This window comes from Tetranychus urticae, chromosome 3 (assembly GCF_039701765.1).
Source record: "Tetranychus urticae isolate SD_2017Ah chromosome 3, NJAU_TeUrti_SD_1.0, whole genome shotgun sequence".
NCBI lineage: Eukaryota > Metazoa > Arthropoda > Arachnida > Trombidiformes > Tetranychidae > Tetranychus > Tetranychus urticae.
This window is the reverse complement of record NC_142960.1, coordinates 541,404-562,736: the sequence shown is the minus strand read 5'-3', so window position 1 is coordinate 562,736 and position 21,333 is coordinate 541,404. Positions and strand designations below refer to the sequence as shown.

Here is a 21,333-nt window from a genome sequence, read left to right as displayed (position 1 = left end):
ACATTAACTGATCCAACAATCGGATGACCAGATCGGATGACAATTTTAGGCACTCGACCATACTTTTTTTATTAGTATAAAACATTCAGATTTTATCATCGCGAAACACATTATAAGATAAAAAATTGTCATGGAAAACTATTGAATCTGTTGGTTCATATTCTTCGCACTTGGATAAAAATTGTATCAATTGTAACCATTCTATTTACTCTATTATCTCAGAATTCACTCATTGATAATTTCAAATCTTATAGCCACAAGTTTCCCTTCGAAGGCGTTATTTCTTTTTATAAATATTTACGGTAATTTTGTTTGTTATTTATTTGTCAAATGTAAAATGTGTTACATTCATAATTTATTTTGTTAGAGTCTGAGTACTTAAAACAAGCATAAATGCATTTTAAAAGTTTCGATATGCTGTTAGAACTTTCTTTTATTTTCATTGTAATTGCAACGACGACAACAGGTGAGTATTATTCATCCATCAATAAAACCTAACCTAACCTTTTTCTGTTACACATTATTTAAAATGAAATTGACAGCTCAAGTCACAGAGTTGCTGGATCTACCGTTAACGATACTCAATGGAGAGTTAGTCATCCATGCTAATCTATATGCTTCCGTAAGTAAAACAATCAAATTCTATTCGAAATCATTTTTATCTCTTATTTCATCTTCAGTCTGGAAAGGAAAAGTATTCAATAAAAGAATTGATCTCAGCTTCGGAATCAGCCATCACAGGCAAAATTGTAGTCTCAAATGATAAGGATTCGTACGATATTCATTATCAGTTTGATAGAACTGGTAAGGACAGTAAGGAGAGATTAGTTATTCAAGGTAAGAATCTGGTGAAAAATTAAGTGAAACTCGATAAACGAAAATATATTTAATTTCTTTCATCATTAAAGGCAACGATTGCACATTATACACTCACAGTAAAATGACACAAAATGCGAATCTATTTGGAACTAATAAACCTCTCAGAGATCTAATACTCCTAATGGGACCTTCAATTATAAACCGACTCGCTGGACAATCAACTGTTTGGGTAAGTTAGCCGCAAATTATACTGTATATGAAACCTGACATAAACTTATTTGACAATAGAGTGAAGCTACGCAGAAAGAAATTAGAGGATTCAATATGAAAGGTGCAACGACTACAGTCCATAAAACATTAGCAATCAGTATTTATTACAAAGGTGAGTCCAAATTTTTTCTGCATTCAAAAAGTCATCAACTCTTGTTCTCATTCATGAACCAGATAAATATGACACTTCTTATGGAGTTAAACATCCAACTCGCATTGAATTCAATGGCTATGAGCCATCTTCTTATCCACCTGGAGAGAAGTTATTTCTAGATATTTACCTGAAACAGTTCAATCCAGCTCAATTCGATGCTTCAAAGTATAAAGTTCAAGTAAGAAATTCATTCGCATTCCACTCAAACTGAGTTTATATTTATTCTTGATAAAGCAAAATTATGTTTAATAATTATTTTCCAATTTGCTGGATATTTCTTGCTAACCATAATTTACAAAAGTTTAATTGCTTGGCATTTTATTGTAACTGACACTGGCTTAATTCTTGTTTAGCTTTCGCCTGGAATCGGTTGTCCACATTACTTATCTGAAAAGAAAACAATGCCCGTATTGGTGACTAAGTACATACGCTTCACCATGTATGAGGAGATCCAAGGCTCAACCCATACTCGAACATACAGTGAGGTTAGTTTCGATTAGCTTTAATTGCTTTCTGTTTCTCATCCAATTTAATTACGCTTACAGGTTACGGCCTCTGGAAAGAACCTTTTGATGAGACTTAAAACTTCTTTACTCGGTGTAGAAACAGAAGTCATTTACGATAATGGACTTGGAATAATCCTTACTCTCGAAAAAGGTGGACATTGCCAGATGAAGATCGGAGACAAGAACTCCCCTGGACGCAATGCAAAAGGTTACTTCAAGCTAGAGAATCTTCTCTTAGTCGATGGCAACTTCAATTATATTGGAAAGGGCTACTTCGTAAGTAATTTCACGAATTATGAAAATGTTAGAGTTGAGTTGTGTGGATGCCAATTTGCTTTCAATCTTTTCTTCAATTCTTTTAGTAAACTAACGAGGGAAGGTAACGCTACACCAGTTTATCATTATACCACAGATCCACATTACTTGCATTAAGCACAAAACACCTTATGGAAAAACAACTTTGACACGGTGTAACTTTTAAACGGAGCATTTGCGAAACGAAAGGCTTGACAGAGGTTCATATCTAACCCATTAGAATATTTTGAGGTCAAAAAAATTGAAAACTGGTGTAGCGTTTGGGAACCTTCCCTTGTAAGCTAATTCTAATTAAAACTTTGATTACTTTTTTCACTTAATTTATTCAGGGAGATCAATTCGAATTTCCTGTTGAAGCGTGGGAATCAGTTCAATTCAATGCTAATTTTGAAGGAAATAAAGTGGATAAATTTGTCGTTACTCAATATTTCGTTGAATCGGTAAGTTTGATACTTGAATTTAACCATAAAAGTCCAGCAATTTCATGCAAACAGTTAGAAATAATTCTGAGATTTTAGATGAATCATTCCACTTTTGTTATCATGTTGACAAAGTCGAAAATTAGTGCACTCACATGTTGTACACTCAACTGCTTTTAATCGGGCTTTATCTGATGATGAATGTGATGCGTTCTTGAGATATTCTCTTAAGTTGTTGTTGTGTTGTTTCCTATTGACTTAGCATTGATAAAATGTAATGATTTTCAAAGTTGACCAGAATTATTTTTTTGCAAAGATAATTCTTTCATCAGTCATAAACATTTTGCTTGCGTTTCCATACCACGGAAGCCTCTATCCTCTATGGCTAATAAAAGAAATTCTCGTGTTAGAAAATACATGTAATTTTGCTAAGTTGAAGTTTTGACCATTTTATTAATGATACAACTGCAAATGTTCAGACCAGGGCTCGTTGTATTTAACGAAATAAAAGCAATGTGTGCGTGAATCGATAATCAAGCTTTCAAAAAACGCTTTTTCCCTTGTTCTTTATTCTTAACTTACTTTGTTCACTTCATTTATCACTTGGAATGAATAATTATTTTAATATTTGTCCCTTTAAAGCCAAACAGTGCGATATTTAATGGTTATTCACTTGTAAGAACAATGATTTCCATCTATGAATCAGACTCATCGGTAAGTATTCATTTCCATTCTTATTGTTTTCTTGTGATCCTCAAAATCATTTCCATTTTTGTCTTTATCAGAAAAAAAGTTATGTTTTGGCTAAAAGGATCAAAAGAGACTACATGGACTTGCAAACAGTTGAATTTGAATACGAGTTATATGATTATTTTACGCTTAAGGATTGTAAAGACTTGATAAGTGACAGAAAAGCAACACTCAACTTTAAATTAGGATGTGAATGTATGTATCGATATTCACTTTAGAATTTTATTCACTCATTCACTTCAATTCACTTTATAGCGTTCAAAAAAACTGACAAATTGATCATAAAAGGTCGAAATAATATTGAATTTTTTCGATTTTTACTCTGAAAAAATCTTAAATTTCTAGTTGGCTAACTGATAAAGCGTCACTTGCGTTAAATGGCCAATAAAATATTGAACGGACAATATTTACATCTTAAAATGCTTTAATCGCTAGGTGACAAACATGATTATTGTTCTTTGACATATTTAAAGTCTTATATTTATTACTATTATTTATTCATAATTCCTTTCATTGAAATACCTATCAGTTTTTTGGATGCTACTGTTCTCTTGAATCAAGTGATGATTGTTAGTGAATCTGAAAGCCACTGATCAATTCTCTTCCATGTTATACATAGTTCATTGTTTATGCATATAAAAAATAATCAATGGATTATTAATTCCTGAATTTTATTTCCAGCACGTAACACAGATTGTATAAAGTTAGCTGACAGACGAATGTACCAGTTTAGGGAAGAGTTCAAAAATGAAATGGTATTGTATGAACCAATCTCTCCACTGAGGGTCGATGATATTCAATATCGCTCTACCGAATCTGAAATCGAATTCGATGTCACATTTCTTGATAAACCTAATTTCGATGGTAAGTTGATATTCATATTCACTTGGACTTCAATCATACAGATTATTGACGCATTGATTAATATTTCGCATTATTTACAGGTATTATAATTCCTGAAACCATGCTTGTCAGTAGCGAAACATTCGATGTGGCTAGAACTCGCTCTGCAAGTAGTCAACGTGAATGCTTGGACCAATTAGGCCATGTTTATGGATTCTTTGCGTGAGTTAATTGCAAGTCTGTGTGAATTGAGTTGCTCATACGAATAATGACTTTACTCTTTTTTTCAATCAGTGTTGGCATCTGGAGATCTTCAGATTCCTTCTGTGGTTATCTGAAAAAATTTGAGGATTTCAAAGAAGATACCAAGAATGGAGTATCTTGCAAAGTCTACATCTTTCCATTGAAGAATTACTATCACATAAGCCATGAACTAGCACTTGATGATCTTCAGAAATCCTTTTTGGGGGACAAATTCAGAACATTTTCTATGAAAGATCCTGAATCACAGCGTTGTAAGCATTTATTCTTACATGAATTTAATTTCCGAGTCTTAATTTTCTTTCATATCATTCAATATTCATATCATATTCTTTCTTATCATTTTTCCACAGCTTTTTCTTATAAAATTTTAGATATTGTTAATGTGACTGAATTTGAAAAGCATGATAAAGTGTCGGATATTAATTCATTTTATACAATTGCTGGCAATTCGAAGCTAAAAAAAGATGACAAAACCACTCTAGTTGTACCTGGAGTCTCAACCTTTGCTGACTGCCTCAGAGTCTGTCAAAACTCAGAGGAACTTGAGTGCAATTATTTTTCTTTCTGCTCTGATTCGAGTTCCGTTGACTGTAGAGTAAGCGCCTTAAGAGAGAGTAATTTCACGGGCTCGCCATCATCTAAAGAGCGTGACACAAAATGTCAAATCTTCGCAATGAATCCTTTAAGATTTTACTCAAAAGCTCCTAACCGCAAGTTCAAAAAGCAAATATCAACTGCAATCAGGCAAAGTGCTACTTCTTGTGCACAGGAGTGTTTGCACTCTGATGATTGTATATCATTCCAAGACTGTGGATATTCGTGTAGTTTCAATAGCTTTTATACTGACTCAAGCACTGAGTATGACGAAGATTGTGCCATATATTATCGTAAGTATTCTTAAATTGATTTCTTTTAGAAATCTCATGAGCTCTTCTTTTTTTCAATATTAGCCAAAGTATCTCATGAGTACAGGAATACTGGTAATAAAATAGTATCCGAAGTGGTCCACACTGAGATGAACTTGAATCTAGACCAATGTGCTTCATTGTGTCATGGATGGACTGATGGTGACACTGGATGTAAATCTTTCAACTATTGTCCCAGAAATATCAATCAAATGGAAAGCTCATGTTCATTGACTAAATATTCAGTTAAAAGTTCTGATACAAATATCACTGAAGGAGGTTACTGTTTTAATTACGAATTGTTAACTTCGTCGAATGGCAAAACCAATGAAGAATCAAGTGAAACCCAAGTCATCAAAGGAACGAGCGGATCAAGTGCTTTTGGTATAATCATGATGTTTCTGGTTGTCGGTTCTTTATTAGGATTCTCAGCTCCATTTGTTTATGAAAAAATCAAAAGCAAACGTGATGTCGCACAGGTGAATGAGAGTTTCACTTGGACAAAACAAGTTGATGAGCAACCTGGAACTAATAATTGAAATATGTCTGGATTTTAATTGTTGATCTTACACCTAACTCTATGAGAATCCAAGTGGTCCATCAATATTCACTGCGAACTCTATGAGTTTCCTCAATTCATCCATTATTAATATATCTTTCTAATCTCATCTTTAATTTAAAAAATTCAGTCAATATTTGCATCGCAGTTGTAATATGAGATGAATAATAAAAAACTTAAAAAACAGGATATTCATTTGTTTGAGTTTCAAAATTATTTCATTGATGATTGTGATCAAACAGATGGTTGAAGAGTTTCAAAATGTAGTAACATCAGTTGAGAGTTAACACAAGTTGTTACATTTGAGATTCTAGGCAATCCTGATGATCACCAGGATTTGTGTACAAATGAGTCAATTTCAACCATATCAACATCTTTAATTGTCATGAAATACCTCATTGTACCTTATTATTTGTCGAATTTCATGCCATCTTAATGATCTGGTTCATGGTTAATAAAACGCCCTTCAATCATGTACTAGGTTTGAAGCTTGAAGATTTATTGCATTTTTGAAGTTTCATGGTACCTAAACAACGATATTTTATTGATGGTATCGGTCAGGATTAATCAAACCCGAATCGATGATTAAATCCAATCCTGGTAAATCTTTAACGTTGAAAGCCAATATCAAAATTAGTTAAATTTAAATTCTCTAAAACAGCTATATTGAATTTGACAACAATTCTGTTCTGAATTGCCCATTTCGTGATGCATCTTTTATATTATCTTTTTGAATTGGATTAAATTAAAATTTTTTGGATTATTAAATCAAGTTGTCAAGATTTTTTCGGTCCGAATTTTTCCCTCATAGAAAGCGATACCGAAATGAAGGAAAAATTGCGAAGCTACATATATGTTGACCACTCGAGTACTGGCGTCTTCGAATGTACTGCTGAAAGCCGGTGATTGAAACTGAAAGTGCTGATACAGATGGTAGTGATGATGAAAGCGATGCTTTGATGTGATCGACTGGTAATGAGCAAAATCAAGGCCAATTGAAGATTTTAAATAATAAATTTTTGATAATTGTTAGATATTGGCGATAATTGATTTAATTGTATCAAATCATTTTTAAATCAGAGCCATCTGCCTAAGCAGAAAAGCAATAAACAATGAGATGTTAAGGGTTTTGTATTGCGAGGTCTCTCTTCTTGTACTTAATGTTTTATCCTCAATACCCTTTACTTGCTCAATGTAAAGCATGTTACATTTGTAATTCAATGTTAAACCCAAGTGCTGATAAATATCATAAATTGTAATGTTATTGATACAATTTAAAATCAACAAAATGCTTGTAAGACTTTCTCTTATTTTCCTTACAATATCAACTCTAATAACAGGACTGGTAATAATAACTGAAGACACAAAGTTGCTGGATCTACCGTTAAAGGTGTCGGATGGAGCGTGGCTCATCGATGCTAGTTTCTACAATTCCGTGAGTGCAACAATCCACAACTTTTATTCGAAATATTTTTATTTCTACTTTCGTTTTTAGTCCGAACAAAGAACTTTTTCAGTGAGAGAAATGATATTAGTTTCAGAATCAGCCATCACAGGCAAAATTCAAGTCTGGAATAATGAGGATGGCTATGATATTCATTATCAGTTTGATAGATCCGGTAAGGACAGTAAGGAGAGATTGGTTATTCATGGTAAGAGTCTTCTTAATTGAGGACATATGTTAAGAAAAAAAGTGAAATTCGGTGAACAAAAATATATTTCATTTCTTTCATAATTAAAGATAAAGATTGCAAATTATTCACTCACAGTGAAATGACTCAAAATGCGAATCTATTTGGAGATAATAAACCTCGCAGAGATTTAATAATGCTGATGGGACCTTCAATTATATACCGAATTGATGGACAATATACTGTTTTGGTAAGTTGATAACAATTATTCTGTTAATGAAACTTGACATTAACTTTATTTTGAAATAGAGTGAATCGACGCATCATGGATTGGGTTGGAAACTTGTACCGACTGTTGTCTCGTATTCAACATTTATAAGCACTCTTGATTTCGAAGGTAAGTCCATATTTAAGCCATCAAAAATTCACCAATTTCTTATTCTCATTCATGAACCAGCTAAAGAAGTCCGAATTGAATTCAATGGCTATGACCGATTTTCAGAATCACATGGAGAGCAGTTATTCATGGATATTTACCTGCACAAGTCTTCCACTCCAATTCAAATTTCTGATTTAAAGTACAAAACTCAAGTAAGAAATTCAAGATTCATCTTGGCATTCGACTTTCAGTCATTCAAATGACTGAAACATATCATTAGCTCGAATTTAGTGTATTAGTTGAAACATACATGCAAGAAGACAACCTTTTTAGGTTTATGTTTCAAGTAACTTCATTCAATTTTAAATGTTCATGTAAACAAATTTATTGTATGCTTAAGTATTATTTTCCAATGATCTGAACCTTTCTTGTTCGCGAAACACAAAAGTCCGACTGATTGTGATCTTATTATAACTCACACTGACTTGCTTCTTGTTTAGCCTTCACTTGGAATTGGTTGTCCGAATTACTTATCGGAATGGAGATCGATTCCCAAGTTATTGGCCAAGTATGTAAACTTCACCATGTATGAGCAGATCGAGGGCTCAACTAATAACCGATCATTCAGTGAAGTTAGTTTCTATTAGTTTAGTTTTGGTGTTTATCATCCAATTGAATTACGCTTACAGATTACGGCATCTATGCAGAGCATTTTGGTGAGGCTTAAAACAAACTTAACTGGTGTAAAAACAGAAGTCATTTACGATAATATACATGGAATAGTTCTTACTCTCGAAGAAGGTGGACGTTGCCAGATGACAATGGGAAACAATAAATCCCCTGGAATCGATGCAAACGGTGGCTTTAAGCTAGAGAATCTTTTCTTTCTCGATGGCGACTTCAACTATCTGAGAAAGGACTACTTCGTAAGTACACGAATAGCGCTAAAGTAAGAGTTGAGTAAATTGGATGCCAATCAATCTTCAATCTATTTTTTCAATTCGTTTATTATTCTAAAACTGATTCTGATGAAAACTTGGATTCATTTTTTTAATTTAACTTTAGGTAAACCAATTTAAGTTTCTTGTTGATGCATGGGAATCAGTGCAATTTAATGTTAATTTCGAAGGAAATAAAGTAGATAAATTTGTCGTTACTCAATTTTTTGTTGAATCGGTAGGTGTGATATTTGAATTGAGCCATAAAAGTCTAAAAATGCAACAAAATAGTTATGAATTTATTTTGATCATTTTCCTTTTTCTATCCATACCTTGGAATCAATATTACTTTGATATTTGACCCTTTAAAGCCGAACAGTACGATATTCAATGGTTATAAACTTTTGCAAACAATGATTTCCATCTATAACTCAGACTCATCGGTAAGTGTTCTTTTCCATTCTTATCAATAATATCTTCTTGTGATCATCAAAATCATTTTCATTCTTCTCTTTATTAGAAAAAAAATTTTGGCTAAAAGGATCAGAAGAAGCTATGTGTACTTGCAATCTGTTGAAACTAAATACGAATTATATGATTATTTTGATGATTGTAAATACTTGCTAAACGACAGAAAAGTAACCCTAAACTTTAAAATAGGATGTTTCCGTATGTATTGATATTGACATTCACTGTGTGTCTCTCAAATCAAATGTTGGACAAAAGCATAAGCTAATTAACTCTGAAAGCAAGAATTGTATTTGCTTCCATGTAATATAGTTCATTGTTTATGAATATAGATTGGCTTATTAACGCTTGAATGTGTTGATATTGATTGATTGTTTATTTTGCATGCATACAAAATAATGAATAGATTATTAATGACTAATTTTATTTCCAGTACGCAATACTGATTGTATAAAATTAGCAAACAGATGTTTGGACCAATTCAAGGAAGAGTTCATCGATGCAATGCTATTGTATAACACAATCTCTCCATTGAGGGTCGATGATATTCAATATCGCTCTTCCGACTCTCAAATCGAAATGAATGTCACATTTCTTGATAAACCCAATTCCGATGGTAAATTGATGTTAACTTGGACTTCCATATTATTGGAAATTAATATTGACTTGGAATCGAATAAACATTGACGTATATTTTGCATTTTTTTACAGCTCTTATGAAGCCAAAAAAAATGCTTGTCAGTAACGAAACATTCGAACTTTCTCTGCAAGTGATGAACGTGAATGTTTGCATCAATTAGGTCATGCTCGCGGACTTTTTGCGTGGGTTGATTGCAAGTCTGTATGATTTTTCAACTAGAATAATATGACTTTGCTCTTTTTGCTCAATTAGTGTTGCCATCTGGAGATCTTCAGATTCCTTCTGTGGTTATTTGAGAAAATTTGAGTATTTAAAGGAAGATGCCAAGAATGGAGAATCGTGCGACGTCTACATCTTGCCATTGAAGGGTTACTTGCACATAAGCCATGAACTAGAGCTTGATGATCTTCAAAAATCCTTTTTGAAGGATAAATTCAGAATATTTTCAATGAAAGATCCTGAATCACATGATTGTAAGCATTTGTTCTGTTATGAATTTAATTTGTGAGTCTTAATTTTCTTTTCAACGTCTTCCATAGCTGTTTCTTATAGAATTATAGATACTGTTGAAGTGACTGAATTCGCAAAGGCCGGTAAAGATTCTAATATCCCTTTATATCACAGAATTAATGAAAACTCGAAGTTAAAAAAAGATAAAAAAAACCACTCTAGTTGTGCCTGGAATCGCAACGTTTACTGGATGCCTCAGATTTTGTCAAAATTCTAACGTACTCAACTGAAGCTCTTTTTATTTTTGCTCTGATCCTGATTCCGTCGACTGCAAAATAAGCGCCTTGATAGAGAATAATGTTACGGATGCAGCAAACAAAGAAACGGATTCAAAATGCTCTATCTTTTTAATGAATGCATTACGATTTTACTCAAAACTTCCTAACAGAAAATTCAAAAAGCAAATATCAACTGCAATCAGGCAAAGTGCCAATTCTTGTGCACAAATGTGTTTGAGGTCTGATGATTGTATATCATTCCAATACTGTGGATACTCGTGTAGCTTCAATAGCTTTTATACCGACTCAAGCACTGAGTATGACGAAGATTGTGCCATATATTATCGTAAGTATTCTTTAATATGATTTCTTTTAGACATCCCATGAGCTCTTCTTTTTTTCAATATTAGCCAAAGTATCTCATGAGTACAGGAATACTGGCAATAAAATAGTATCTGAAGTGATTCACACTGAGATGAACTTGAATCTAGACCAATGTGCTTCATTGTGTCATGGATGGACTGATGGTGACACTGGATGTAAATCGTTCAACTATTGTCCTAGAAATATCAATCAAATGGAAAGCTCATGTTCATTCACTAAATACTCGGTTAAAATTTCTGACACAAATATCACTGAAGGAGGTTACTGTTTTAAATACGAATTTATAACTCAGTCGAATGACAAAAACAATGAAGAATAAAGTGAAATTAAATTAATCAAAGGAACGAGTGAATCGAATGCTTTTGGTATAATCATGATGTTTCTGGTCATTGTTTCTTTATTATTATTCTCAGCTCCATGTGTCTACGAAAAAATCAAACCCAGACGTTTTGTTGCACAGGTGAATGAGCGCTTCATTTGGACAAAACAAGTTACTGAGAAACCTGGAACCACTAATTTAAATATGTCAGACTTTTAATTGTTGATCTTATATCGAACTCCATGCGAATCCAAATGGTCCAAGAATATTCACCGCGAACTCTGAGTTTCCTGAATTCATCCATTCTTATTATATTCTTCTAATCCTCATCTACAATTTGTAAAATTCAGTCAATAGTTACATCGCAGTTGTACTATGAGATTGATGATAAAAAACTAAACAACACAAAAATATTCATTTGTATCGGTTTCAAAATTATTATATTGATAATTGCTGTTTTAAACAGATGGTTACATTAGTTGAGAGTTACACCGGTTTTCACTTTATGTACGGAATTCTTGGTGGTCACCAGCATTTGTGAACAATAAGTCGATTCTAATCATACATCTTTTATTGTTATGGAACACTTATCATAGGTACTAGGTTTGAAGCTTGAAGATTTATTGCATTTTTGAAGTTACATTGAATCGGTTGGTTAGTAGAAATCAAACCAGAATCGATCATAGGATTCAATCCTGGCAATCCAATTCATTCAATATTAAAACTCAATTCAATATCAAGAAAATCGCGTCTAAAGTTGCAACTTTCGAGCGCATTTGGTTCAATTATGAAACCTATTGCTACTACACATCAATAACCGAACACTCTTTCCAATTCATCGGCACCGCTCTAGATTTTGACCATAGCCTTAAAACTTTGAGCTTAGATATTTCCAGCTGGTAAAACATGCAATCATCATTTTAGGCCAATCGGTGAATTATACAATGGCATATAATATAAGGAATTTCTTGATCATTTACAATATGAGCATTCGATTCCGACTCATTCATTAATTGAAACTTAAAAAAAAAGTTAACGCTTTTGATAATTGTTAGATATTGGCGATAATTATCTTAATTGTATCAAATCATTTTTAAATCAGAGCCATCTGCATAAGCAGAAAAGTAATAAACAATGAGATGTTAATGGTTTTGTATTAAGAGGTCTCTCTTCTTGTACTTAATGTTTTATCCTCAATACCCTTTACTCGTAGAGGTTAATTTGAGCAACCAATTTTGAGCAACTCGCAGTTGAGCAAAGCTGATTTGAGCGATATTTTTTGAGCAAACATTTTACATTGCGTTCGGTCTGGGAAAATATTGGTAAAATATTAAAATATATTGAACGTAATTGTGCAAAACTAATAAATCAACACCACGAGTAGATTTGATAAACTTAATTTCTTGGTTCATTTTGTTAGATAGATTTATTGAAAGGAAAGAAATGAATTGAATTGATTTGAGATGAATTTTAAATTACAAAGATGTTTGCTTAAACCCCTTTTGCCCTTAAGATGCTTTGCTCGAAAAAGGTTTGCTCAAAATTGGTTGCTCAAAATGACCCCAATCCCCTTTACTTGCTCAATGTAAAGCATGTTACATTTTTAACTCACTTTTAAACCCAAGTGCTTATAAATATCATAAATTGTAATGTCATTGATACAATTTAAAATCAACAAAATGCTAAATGCAAATGTAAGACTTTCTATTATTTTCCTTACAATATCAACTATGGTGAAAGGTAAGTAACAGAATTATTTGCTTGTGAATTAAAATTAATGGAATCTTTTTCTCACCTAATTGTGTTCAATGAAATTGGTAGCTGAAGTCACAGAGTTGCTGGATCTACCGTTAATGATTTCGGATGGAGTGTTGGACGTAACTGCTAAGCTATATGCTTACGTGAGTAGAAAAATTAACAAATTTTATTCGAATGTATTTTATTTCTACTTTCGTTTTCAGCCTGAAACATATTCAGTGAAAGAATTGGCATTAGCTTATGAATCAGCCATCACGGGTAAAATTGTAGTTTCAAATGATAGGGAATCAAATGATAAGGATTCGTACGATATTCATTATCAGTTTGATAGATCTGGCAATGACAGCAAGGAGAGACTAGTTATTCATGGTAAGAATCTGTTTAATTGTTGATTCAAATGCATTTATGATGTTGAATGGTTTCTTTGTCTCAAAACTGTTCCTAATTTATTGTACATAAGGATAGAAAAAAACTAAGCGCTATTCGATTAACGAAAACATATTTAACATTTCTTTTTACATGAAAGGTAATGATTGTTCATTATACAATCACAGTAAAATGACTCAAAATGCGAATCTATTTGGAACTAATAAACCTCTCAGTGATCTAATACTCCTAATGGGACCTTCAATTATATACCGACTTGCTGGACAATCAACTGTTTGGGTAAGTTCGCGGCAAATTATACTGTATATGAAAGTTGACATTAACTTTATTTTGACAATAGAGTGAAGCTACGCAGAAAGGATCCAATTTGAAACGTGTAACGACTACTGTCAATGAAACATTGGCAATCACTCTTTATTACACAGGTTAGTCTAAATTTATAATGAATTCAATAAGTCACCAATTTCTTATTCTCATCCATGGATCAGATAAATTTGACACTCATCATGGAGTTAAAAATCCAATTTGGATTAAATTCGATGGCTATGAGACAGCTTCATATCCACCTGGAGTTAATAAGCTAACTTTAGCTATTGAAAAAAATAAGTTTGAAACAATTGAATTGTATGAGCCAGAGGATACATTTTACGTAAGAAATTCAAGATTTTATTGTTGAAATTTGACTTTTAGTCCAGCGAAGTGCTGAAACATATAAGCTGGAATTCAAAATTTAACGTGGGCCAAGCATGTAAAGATGACAGCTCAAATTTACTGCTTTCAAGTATCTTTATTCATATTTGTTATAATTTTAAATGTTCACTGTTTTTTATGAACAAAAATTATTTTCGTTGAATTGTTTTCCAATGCTCTTGATCTTTCTCGTTCACGAAACACAAAAGTTTGATTGATTGGGATCTTATTATAACTCACACTGATTTAATTCTTGTTTAGCCTTCATTTGGAATTGGTTGTCCGAATTATTTAAGTAAATCTGAAAGGAAATCGATTCCCAAGTTATTGACCAAGTATGTAAACTTCATCATGTACGAAACGATTCAAGGATCAACCTATACAAACAGTGAGGCTAGTTTCGATTAGTTTCAATTACTTTCTGTTTCTCATCACATTGAATTACGCTTACAGATCACGGCATCCGGAAAGAGCCTTTTGATGAGCATTGAAACACCTTTATCCGGTGTAAAAACAGATGTCATTTACGATAATGGACTTGGAATTATCTTTACTCTCAAAGATGGACGTTGCCAGATGACAATAGGAGACAAGAACTCCCCTGGACGCGATGCAAAAGGTTACTTTAAGCTAGAGAATCTTTTCTTTGTCGATGGCGACTTCAATTATATTGGAAAGGACTTTTCCGTAAGTTATTTCACGAATTGCGTCAAAGTTAGAGTTGAGTTAAGTGGATGCAAATTTATCTTCAATCTATTTTTTCAATTCTTAAAAACTTGTTCTGATGAAAACTTGGATTCATTTTTTTCATTGAACTTCTTTAGACATCTGAATTCCCTGATGTATGGGAATCGGTTCAATTTAATGTTGATTTTGAAGGAAATAAAGTGGATAAATTTGTCGTTACTCAATATTTCATTGAATCGGTAAGTTTGATACTTGAATCCAACCATAAAAGTCCAACAATTCAACAGTATAGTTATGGAGCAATCGAGGGAATGTATTTAGTGAAGGAAAACAATTACATGTATAATGTACTGAGCAATATCGGTAAAATTTAAAGGAAAATCTTTTCCATTCATTTACATTTATTTTAAATTCTTGACAATCATTTTTGTTCTCTGTTCATAACTTGAGATTAATATTACTTTGATATTTGACCCTTTAAAGCCCGACAGTACGATATTTAATGGTTATAGACTTTTGCAAACAATGATTTCCATCTATAACTTAGACTCATCGGTGAGTATTCATTTCAATTCTTGATATCTTCTTGTTATCATGAAAATCATTTCCATTTGTATCTCCATTAGCAACGAAGTTACGTTTTGGCTAAAAGGATCGAAAGAGAATATGTTAACGTGAAAACGGTTGAAACTGAACACGAATTATATGATAGTTTTATGCTTAAGGATTGTAAATACTTGCTAAACGAGAGAAAAGTAACCCTTAACTTTAAAATAGTATGTGAAGGTATGTATTGATATTGATGTTCACTTTATGTCTCAAGTCAAGGGTTAAACATAAGTATAAGCTAATTGATTCTGAAAGCCAGCGTTGAATTAACTTTCATGCAATATATTGTTCATTGTATGCATACAAAATAATGAATGGATTATTAATTCGTGAATTTTATTTCAAGCACTTAATACTGATTGCATAAAATTAGCTAACAGACGTTTGGTCCAATTCAAGGAAGAGTTCATCGATGCAATGCTATTGTATAAACCAATCTCTCCACTGAGAGTCGATGATATTCAATATCGCTCTACCGACTCTCACATCTCAATGAGAGTCACATTTCTTGATAAACCCAATTTTGATGGTAAATTGATATTAACTTGGAATTCAATCGAATAAACATTGACGAATATTTTTTTACAGATCTTATGAAGCCAGAAAAAATGATTGTCAGTAACGAAACATTCGATGTGGCTAGAACTCTCTTTGCAAATAATGAACGTGAATGCTTGGATCAATTAGGTCATGTTCGCGGACTTTTTTCGTGGGTTAATTGCGAGTTTGTATGAATTTTTTCGATTGTACTAATAATGGCCGTTTTCTTATTTTCAATCAGTGTTGGCATCTGGAGATCTTCAGATTCCTTCTGTGGTTATTTGAGAAAATTTGAGGATTTCAAGGAAGATGCCAAAAATGGAGAATCGTGCGACGTCTACATCTTGCCATTGGAGAAGTACTTTCACATAAGCCATGAACTAGAGCTTGATGATCTTCAAAAATCCTTTTTGAAGGATAAATTCAGAACATTTTCAATGAAAGATCCTGACTCACACAAATGTAAGCATCTATTCTGTCATGATTTTAATTTCTGAGGCTGAATTTTCTTTTGCAACATTTTCCACAGCTGTTTCTTATAAACTTATAGATATAGTTAAAGTGCCCGAATTCGAAAAGGATGATAAAGTGTCGGATATTAATTCATTTTATACAATTGCGGGCAATTCGAAGCTAAAAAAAGATGACAAAACCACTCTAGTTGTACCTGAAGTCTCCACCTTTGCTGAATGCCTCAGAGTATGCCAAAACTCAGAGAAACTTGAGTGTAATTCTTTTTCTTTCTGCTCTGATTCGCATTCAGTTGACTGTAGAGTAAGCGCCTTAAGAGAGAGTAATTTCACGGATACAGCAAACATAGAAACGGATTCAAAATGCTCTATCTTCACAGTAAATGCTTTGAGATATTACTCGAAAGTTCTTAAAAGGAAGTTTAAAACCCAAATATCACTTGAAAGCAGTCTAAGTGCAACTTCTTGTGCCCAGAAGTGTTTGAGTTCTAGAGATTGTATATCATTCCAACAATGTGGATACTTTTGTAGCTTCAATGGCTTTTATACTGACGAAAGTACTGCGTATGACGAAGAATGTGTCATATATTATCGTAAGTATATTTAAATATTATTCGATTTCAGATAAAAAACGAATCTCATGAGATCTTCTTTTTTCAATATTAGCCAAAGTATCTCATGGGTTCAGGAGTACTGGAAATGAAATAGTTCCTGAAGTGATCCATACTGAGATGAACTTAGAACTAGGCCAATGTGCTTTATTGTGTCATGGATTGTCTTATGGTGACAATGGATGTAAATCGTTCAACTATTGTCCTAAAAATATCGATCGTATGGAAAGTTCATGTTCATTGACTAAATATTCGGTGAAAAATTCTAATACAAATATCACTGAAGGAGGGCATTGTTCAAATTACTCATTGGCATCTTTTCCGTTTTTCAAAAACTATAAAAAATCAAATGAAGTTCAAGTATCTCATGAGTACAGGTATACTGGCAATAAAATAGTATCCGAAGTGATTCACACTGAGATGAACTTGAATCTAGACCAATGTGCTTCATTGTGTTATGTAATCTCTCATGGAGATTTTGGATGTATATCGTTCAACTATTGTCCTAGAAATGTCAATCAAATTGAAAGTTCATGTTCATTGACTAGATATTCAGTTAAAAGTCCTGATACAAATAGCACTGAAGAAGCTCATTGTTCAAATTACGAATTGATAACTCGGCCCAGCCGCAAAACTAATGAAGAATCAAGTGAAATGAAATTAATCAAAGGAACAAATGGATCAAGTGCTTTTGGCATAATCATGATGTTTCTGGTCATTGTTTCTTTATTAGTATTCTCAGCTCCATGTGTCTACGAAAAAATCAAACCCAAACGAGTTTTCGCACAGTTAAATGAGAGTTTAACTTGGACAAAACAAGTTAATGAACAACCTGGAACTACTAAGATAAATATGTCTGACTTTTAATTGTTGATCTCACACCGAACTTAATGTTAATCCAATGGTTCAAGAACTTCACTCCAGTTCTATTAGTTTTCTGAAATCACTCTCTATTGTTAATGTATCATTCCAATCTTTTCTTTTATGCAAGAAATTCAGTCAATAGTTTCATCGCAGTTGTAATATGAGATAAATATAATAATAAAACCTTTGTATTACGATATAAAATTTACAAAACCTGAGTGACCTAGAATTTTCGTATTTAGATGAGCTTCTCAGCTTGTATATGAAAATATAAAGATATAATATTTTTTGCTCAATAATTGTATTAGATAATAATAGATGAAAGTGAACCAAAATAGGTTGCATTCAAAGACAACGTTTCTCTAAAAAGTATAAAAAATTGCCTAATTTACACTTCTATTAAAGCATTACATTTCTGTAAGTTTTTCATCAATGAATAATTATTTCATTAACGAAGCAAGCCTCGTACACGAGCTCCATGTTGAGCTAAATCAAGGTTTCAATCAATAAATGTGATTCAAAACGGTAAAGGGTCAAAACAGAGAAAGCAAAATAGAGAAGCTCAAAAGAGAGAGGGTCAAAACAGAGAAGGTCAATAAAGCGAAAAGAAGTTTAACTTGAAATTTTAAGCTCTTCATTTTTAATCGGTTTTCTATTGATATTTAAATGCATTTGCTAAATAAAAACTCCTTTTATGGCCATTGGCCATTCGTTTTTCGTCGCTTTTTCACGTTTATGCTTTTTCATTGTTATCTTTTCATTGCAATTCAATTATGTCTGATAATTTTCGCTTTGTGAATTTAAACAAAGGTGCTAAACTTTTAGTGCTCGACAATTATATTCATCGTCGGACTAAACTTCAAGATGAAAAGTCGTATTGGACGTGTGTTCGAGCGGATTGCAAAGGCAAAGTTAATTTATTTTGTGACACAATAACATCAAAATCTGAACATAGTCATGAACCTGATTCAGTAAAATTAATTGCAATTGAGCAAAAGAATGCAGCCAAACTTTTGGCTGAACAACAAAACTATTGTAACATTAAAACAACATACAATGAGGCCACGAATCATGTTTTATCGACGCTACCTCTGAATCGAGATGAAATTGCTTCTGGCCTTAAAAGTTTTGTGCAATTGAAAAAAACTATATCCAGAGAACGAGCTTCTCGTTATCCAAGTTTACCCAAAACATTGTCGGACGTGACAGTGCCTAACAATTATCAGTCAAGTTCGACTGAAAAGTTTTTCAGAGCTTCGGATGGCAGTGAGGACAAGATTTTAATATTCGCAACCGATACTTTTCTTCGGCATCTTTGTGACGCGAATCACGTTTACGCTGACGGAACTTTCAAAAGTGTTCCGCTTCTGTTCAACTCTTTGTATACACTTCATGTAATGAAAAACGAAAGTATGATTCCGGTTGTTTATGCGTTATTACCTGATAGCTCAATGAATACATATATTCGACTTTTTCGACTTGTTCAAGATCCTTGTTCGAACATTGGATTGATTTGGCAACCAACGAAGTTTACAACTGACTTTGAAATAGCAACTATCAAAGCTGTTGATATGATCTTCCCTTATTGTGAACTAAAGTGCTGCCTGTTTCACTTCAGTCAAAGCCTTTGGAGGAATGTCGGCAAGAACGGCCTGGTAACACGGTACAAGGACAACGATGATGGAGTCGCAAATACAGTCAAAAGAATTGCAGCGCTTCCGTTTCTTGATATTGGGGATATCGACTCAACATATTCATTAATCAAGTCACAAGCGCCTAACGATGCTGCTATGGGTCAATTTTTGGACTATTTCGAGAAAGTTTATTTGCAAAATAATGCTAGATTTGGTAAAGAAGTCGGGAATCATTTTAATGATGCTGAACCTAGGACCAACAACGACGTAGAAGGCTGGCATGCCGCTTTCAATAAATCGCTCGGTCGGAATCACGCAAATATTTACCAGTTTTTCGAAAATTTGATCAAACATCAAAATAACTATGAAGTGCAAATTCTTATTAGTTCTCATGGCATTCGTCCCACGCAGAATCGTAAATATAAAGAAATCAATGCCAAAATAATCAACCTAACTAAAGATTACACCGATGGTAATTTGTCCGCGCTTGAATTCATCGATAAAGTAAAATTTTGCATTCATTTAAGTTCGTAAGCGATTTTTATGCGCACTTCTCAATCGCTTGTTTAATTCATGCGTACTCATTGGATTCAGCATCAGATGAAATAACGAAAAAAGGTTTGAATATTCAAATAATCAAAAATACGAATCAAATTAAGGATATAAATACAAAACTTTTATAAATCTCAATTAATGTTAATGAAAACTGGTCCATAATTAAGTTTTTATGTATACAAATGAGCCTTCCTTTAAGTTCACAAAGAGACTCCATCAATAAAAGGCTCCAATTTCTTTAGCTGCTAGATTCAATTCCCGATGTAAATTTTTGTTTACATTACTATTCAATATTTCAGATGATTTAGATGAAGATGATGTTGATGATGAATTACTGGTCTTGATAACATTAATCGACTCATTTAGATTATTTGAATTTCCACCAGAGAAAAAGTAAGACTGAAGCGATGAGGCCAAATTTCTACACTTTCCTGATGAAGATAGTTGTGAGCTTGAACGCTTACCAGGTGTTTATGAACCGTAACCAATAACAAATCTCCCAGTTGGATCGACTTCTAATTATCTTAATTGTATCAAATCATTTTTTGCATCAGAGCTATCTGTATAAGCAGGAAAGTAATAAACAATGAGATGTTAAGGGTTCATATCAAAGATTAATGTACAGGACTATTCAGCTACTTAGTAAGATGTTGAGCGCCCACTACTTTGCAACCAGACATGCTACTGGGAATCGAATATTGTGAGTTTGGGCGAAATTCATTTTTATGTTTCAAGGGCAAGGTCATTCAAGGTCATTTTTCGGAAATCGGTGCTGCTTATGTTAGAGGTCAAGCTGAGGTCATAACATTCTTTTTGAAGACAAAAAGTATTACTGGGTAAGTTGTGACACTCTAGGATGAACCTAGCTCGAGTTATTTACATTTAAGTTTCCCAACGTCGTTATATAAATTTTTACATTTTATGGGAATTCGCATTTTTATGCTCATTAGCGCTCGAGTAGTACTGAAATTTATTTTTCATCTGTTAAATGATAAATTTCAGTAGACAATGAATGTTTATTTAACGATCCCTCGGAGTTCAAAGAAAAATCAATTTGTTGTGACATAAGGAAGATGAGACATTCACAAAAAGGAACCAAGCAATACTTTCTTACGGTTCAAGCGATGTGTAACAGTTCCAGTAATGCTTTACAAGCATGAAGTATAAAGTATATAATGAATAGTTAAATCAATTTTTACTGTATAAGATGCAATCTCGTTGCCAAAAAGTTTCGATT

The 21,333-nt window shown here is 32.9% G+C and overlaps 4 protein-coding genes across 11 annotated transcripts; all 4 read left to right on the top strand.

Annotated features, from left to right (window-relative positions):
• Positions 1-312: 312 nt before the first annotated feature.
• Positions 313-5,993, top strand: LOC107370593 (uncharacterized). The gene is made up of 16 exons (XM_015938566.2): positions 313-466; positions 543-622; positions 681-837; positions 909-1,048; positions 1,108-1,201; positions 1,264-1,421; positions 1,597-1,728; positions 1,789-2,025; positions 2,394-2,504; positions 3,126-3,197; positions 3,269-3,428; positions 3,915-4,097; positions 4,178-4,298; positions 4,371-4,591; positions 4,691-5,227; positions 5,291-5,993. The coding sequence occupies exons 1-16, from the start codon at positions 394-396 to the stop codon at positions 5,782-5,784; spliced, it is 2,970 nt and encodes a 989-aa protein (XP_015794052.2). The 5' UTR covers positions 313-393; the 3' UTR covers positions 5,785-5,993.
• A 956-nt stretch (positions 5,994-6,949) lies between these two features.
• LOC107369026 (uncharacterized) lies at positions 6,950-11,312 on the top strand. 7 transcript variants are annotated; one of them, XR_016199945.1, is made up of 15 exons: positions 6,952-7,239; positions 7,300-7,456; positions 7,546-7,685; positions 7,745-7,832; positions 7,893-8,026; positions 8,315-8,446; positions 8,504-8,740; positions 8,880-8,990; positions 9,124-9,195; positions 9,273-9,421; positions 9,654-9,836; positions 9,932-10,042; positions 10,113-10,333; positions 10,400-10,934; positions 10,999-11,312. XR_016199945.1 is itself a non-coding variant. In XM_089269397.1 (10 exons), the coding sequence occupies exons 1-10, from the start codon at positions 7,063-7,065 to the stop codon at positions 9,288-9,290; spliced, it is 1,266 nt and encodes a 421-aa protein (XP_089125523.1). In that variant the 5' UTR covers positions 6,952-7,062; the 3' UTR covers positions 9,291-9,573. The 7 variants fall into 7 exon arrangements, 1 of the variants encoding a protein (XP_089125523.1); XR_016199948.1 differs by lacking the exon at positions 9,273-9,421 and having other exon boundaries at positions 6,950-7,239; positions 7,300-7,423; XR_016199947.1 differs by lacking the exon at positions 9,273-9,421 and having other exon boundaries at positions 6,950-7,239; positions 8,315-8,382; positions 8,467-8,740.
• A 1,214-nt stretch (positions 11,313-12,526) lies between these two features.
• On the top strand, positions 12,527-18,107 carry LOC149093115 (uncharacterized). 2 transcript variants are annotated; one of them, XM_089269392.1, is made up of 16 exons: positions 12,527-13,031; positions 13,113-13,192; positions 13,253-13,418; positions 13,576-13,715; positions 13,777-13,861; positions 13,925-14,085; positions 14,388-14,519; positions 14,580-14,813; positions 14,951-15,052; positions 15,297-15,368; positions 15,440-15,599; positions 15,769-15,951; positions 16,011-16,131; positions 16,204-16,424; positions 16,492-17,025; positions 17,078-18,107. In XM_089269392.1, exons 1-16 carry the CDS (start codon positions 12,941-12,943, stop codon positions 17,908-17,910), a joined length of 3,315 nt encoding a protein of 1,104 aa, XP_089125518.1. In that variant the 5' UTR covers positions 12,527-12,940; the 3' UTR covers positions 17,911-18,107. The 2 variants fall into 2 exon arrangements, with proteins under 2 accessions (XP_089125518.1, XP_089125519.1); XM_089269393.1 differs by having other exon boundaries at positions 12,529-13,031; positions 17,099-18,107.
• A 573-nt stretch (positions 18,108-18,680) lies between these two features.
• On the top strand, positions 18,681-20,075 carry LOC112538883 (uncharacterized). Its single transcript, XM_089268724.1, has one exon. It carries the CDS (start codon positions 18,681-18,683, stop codon positions 20,073-20,075), a length of 1,395 nt encoding a protein of 464 aa, XP_089124850.1.
• Positions 20,076-21,333: the final 1,258 nt, after the last annotated feature.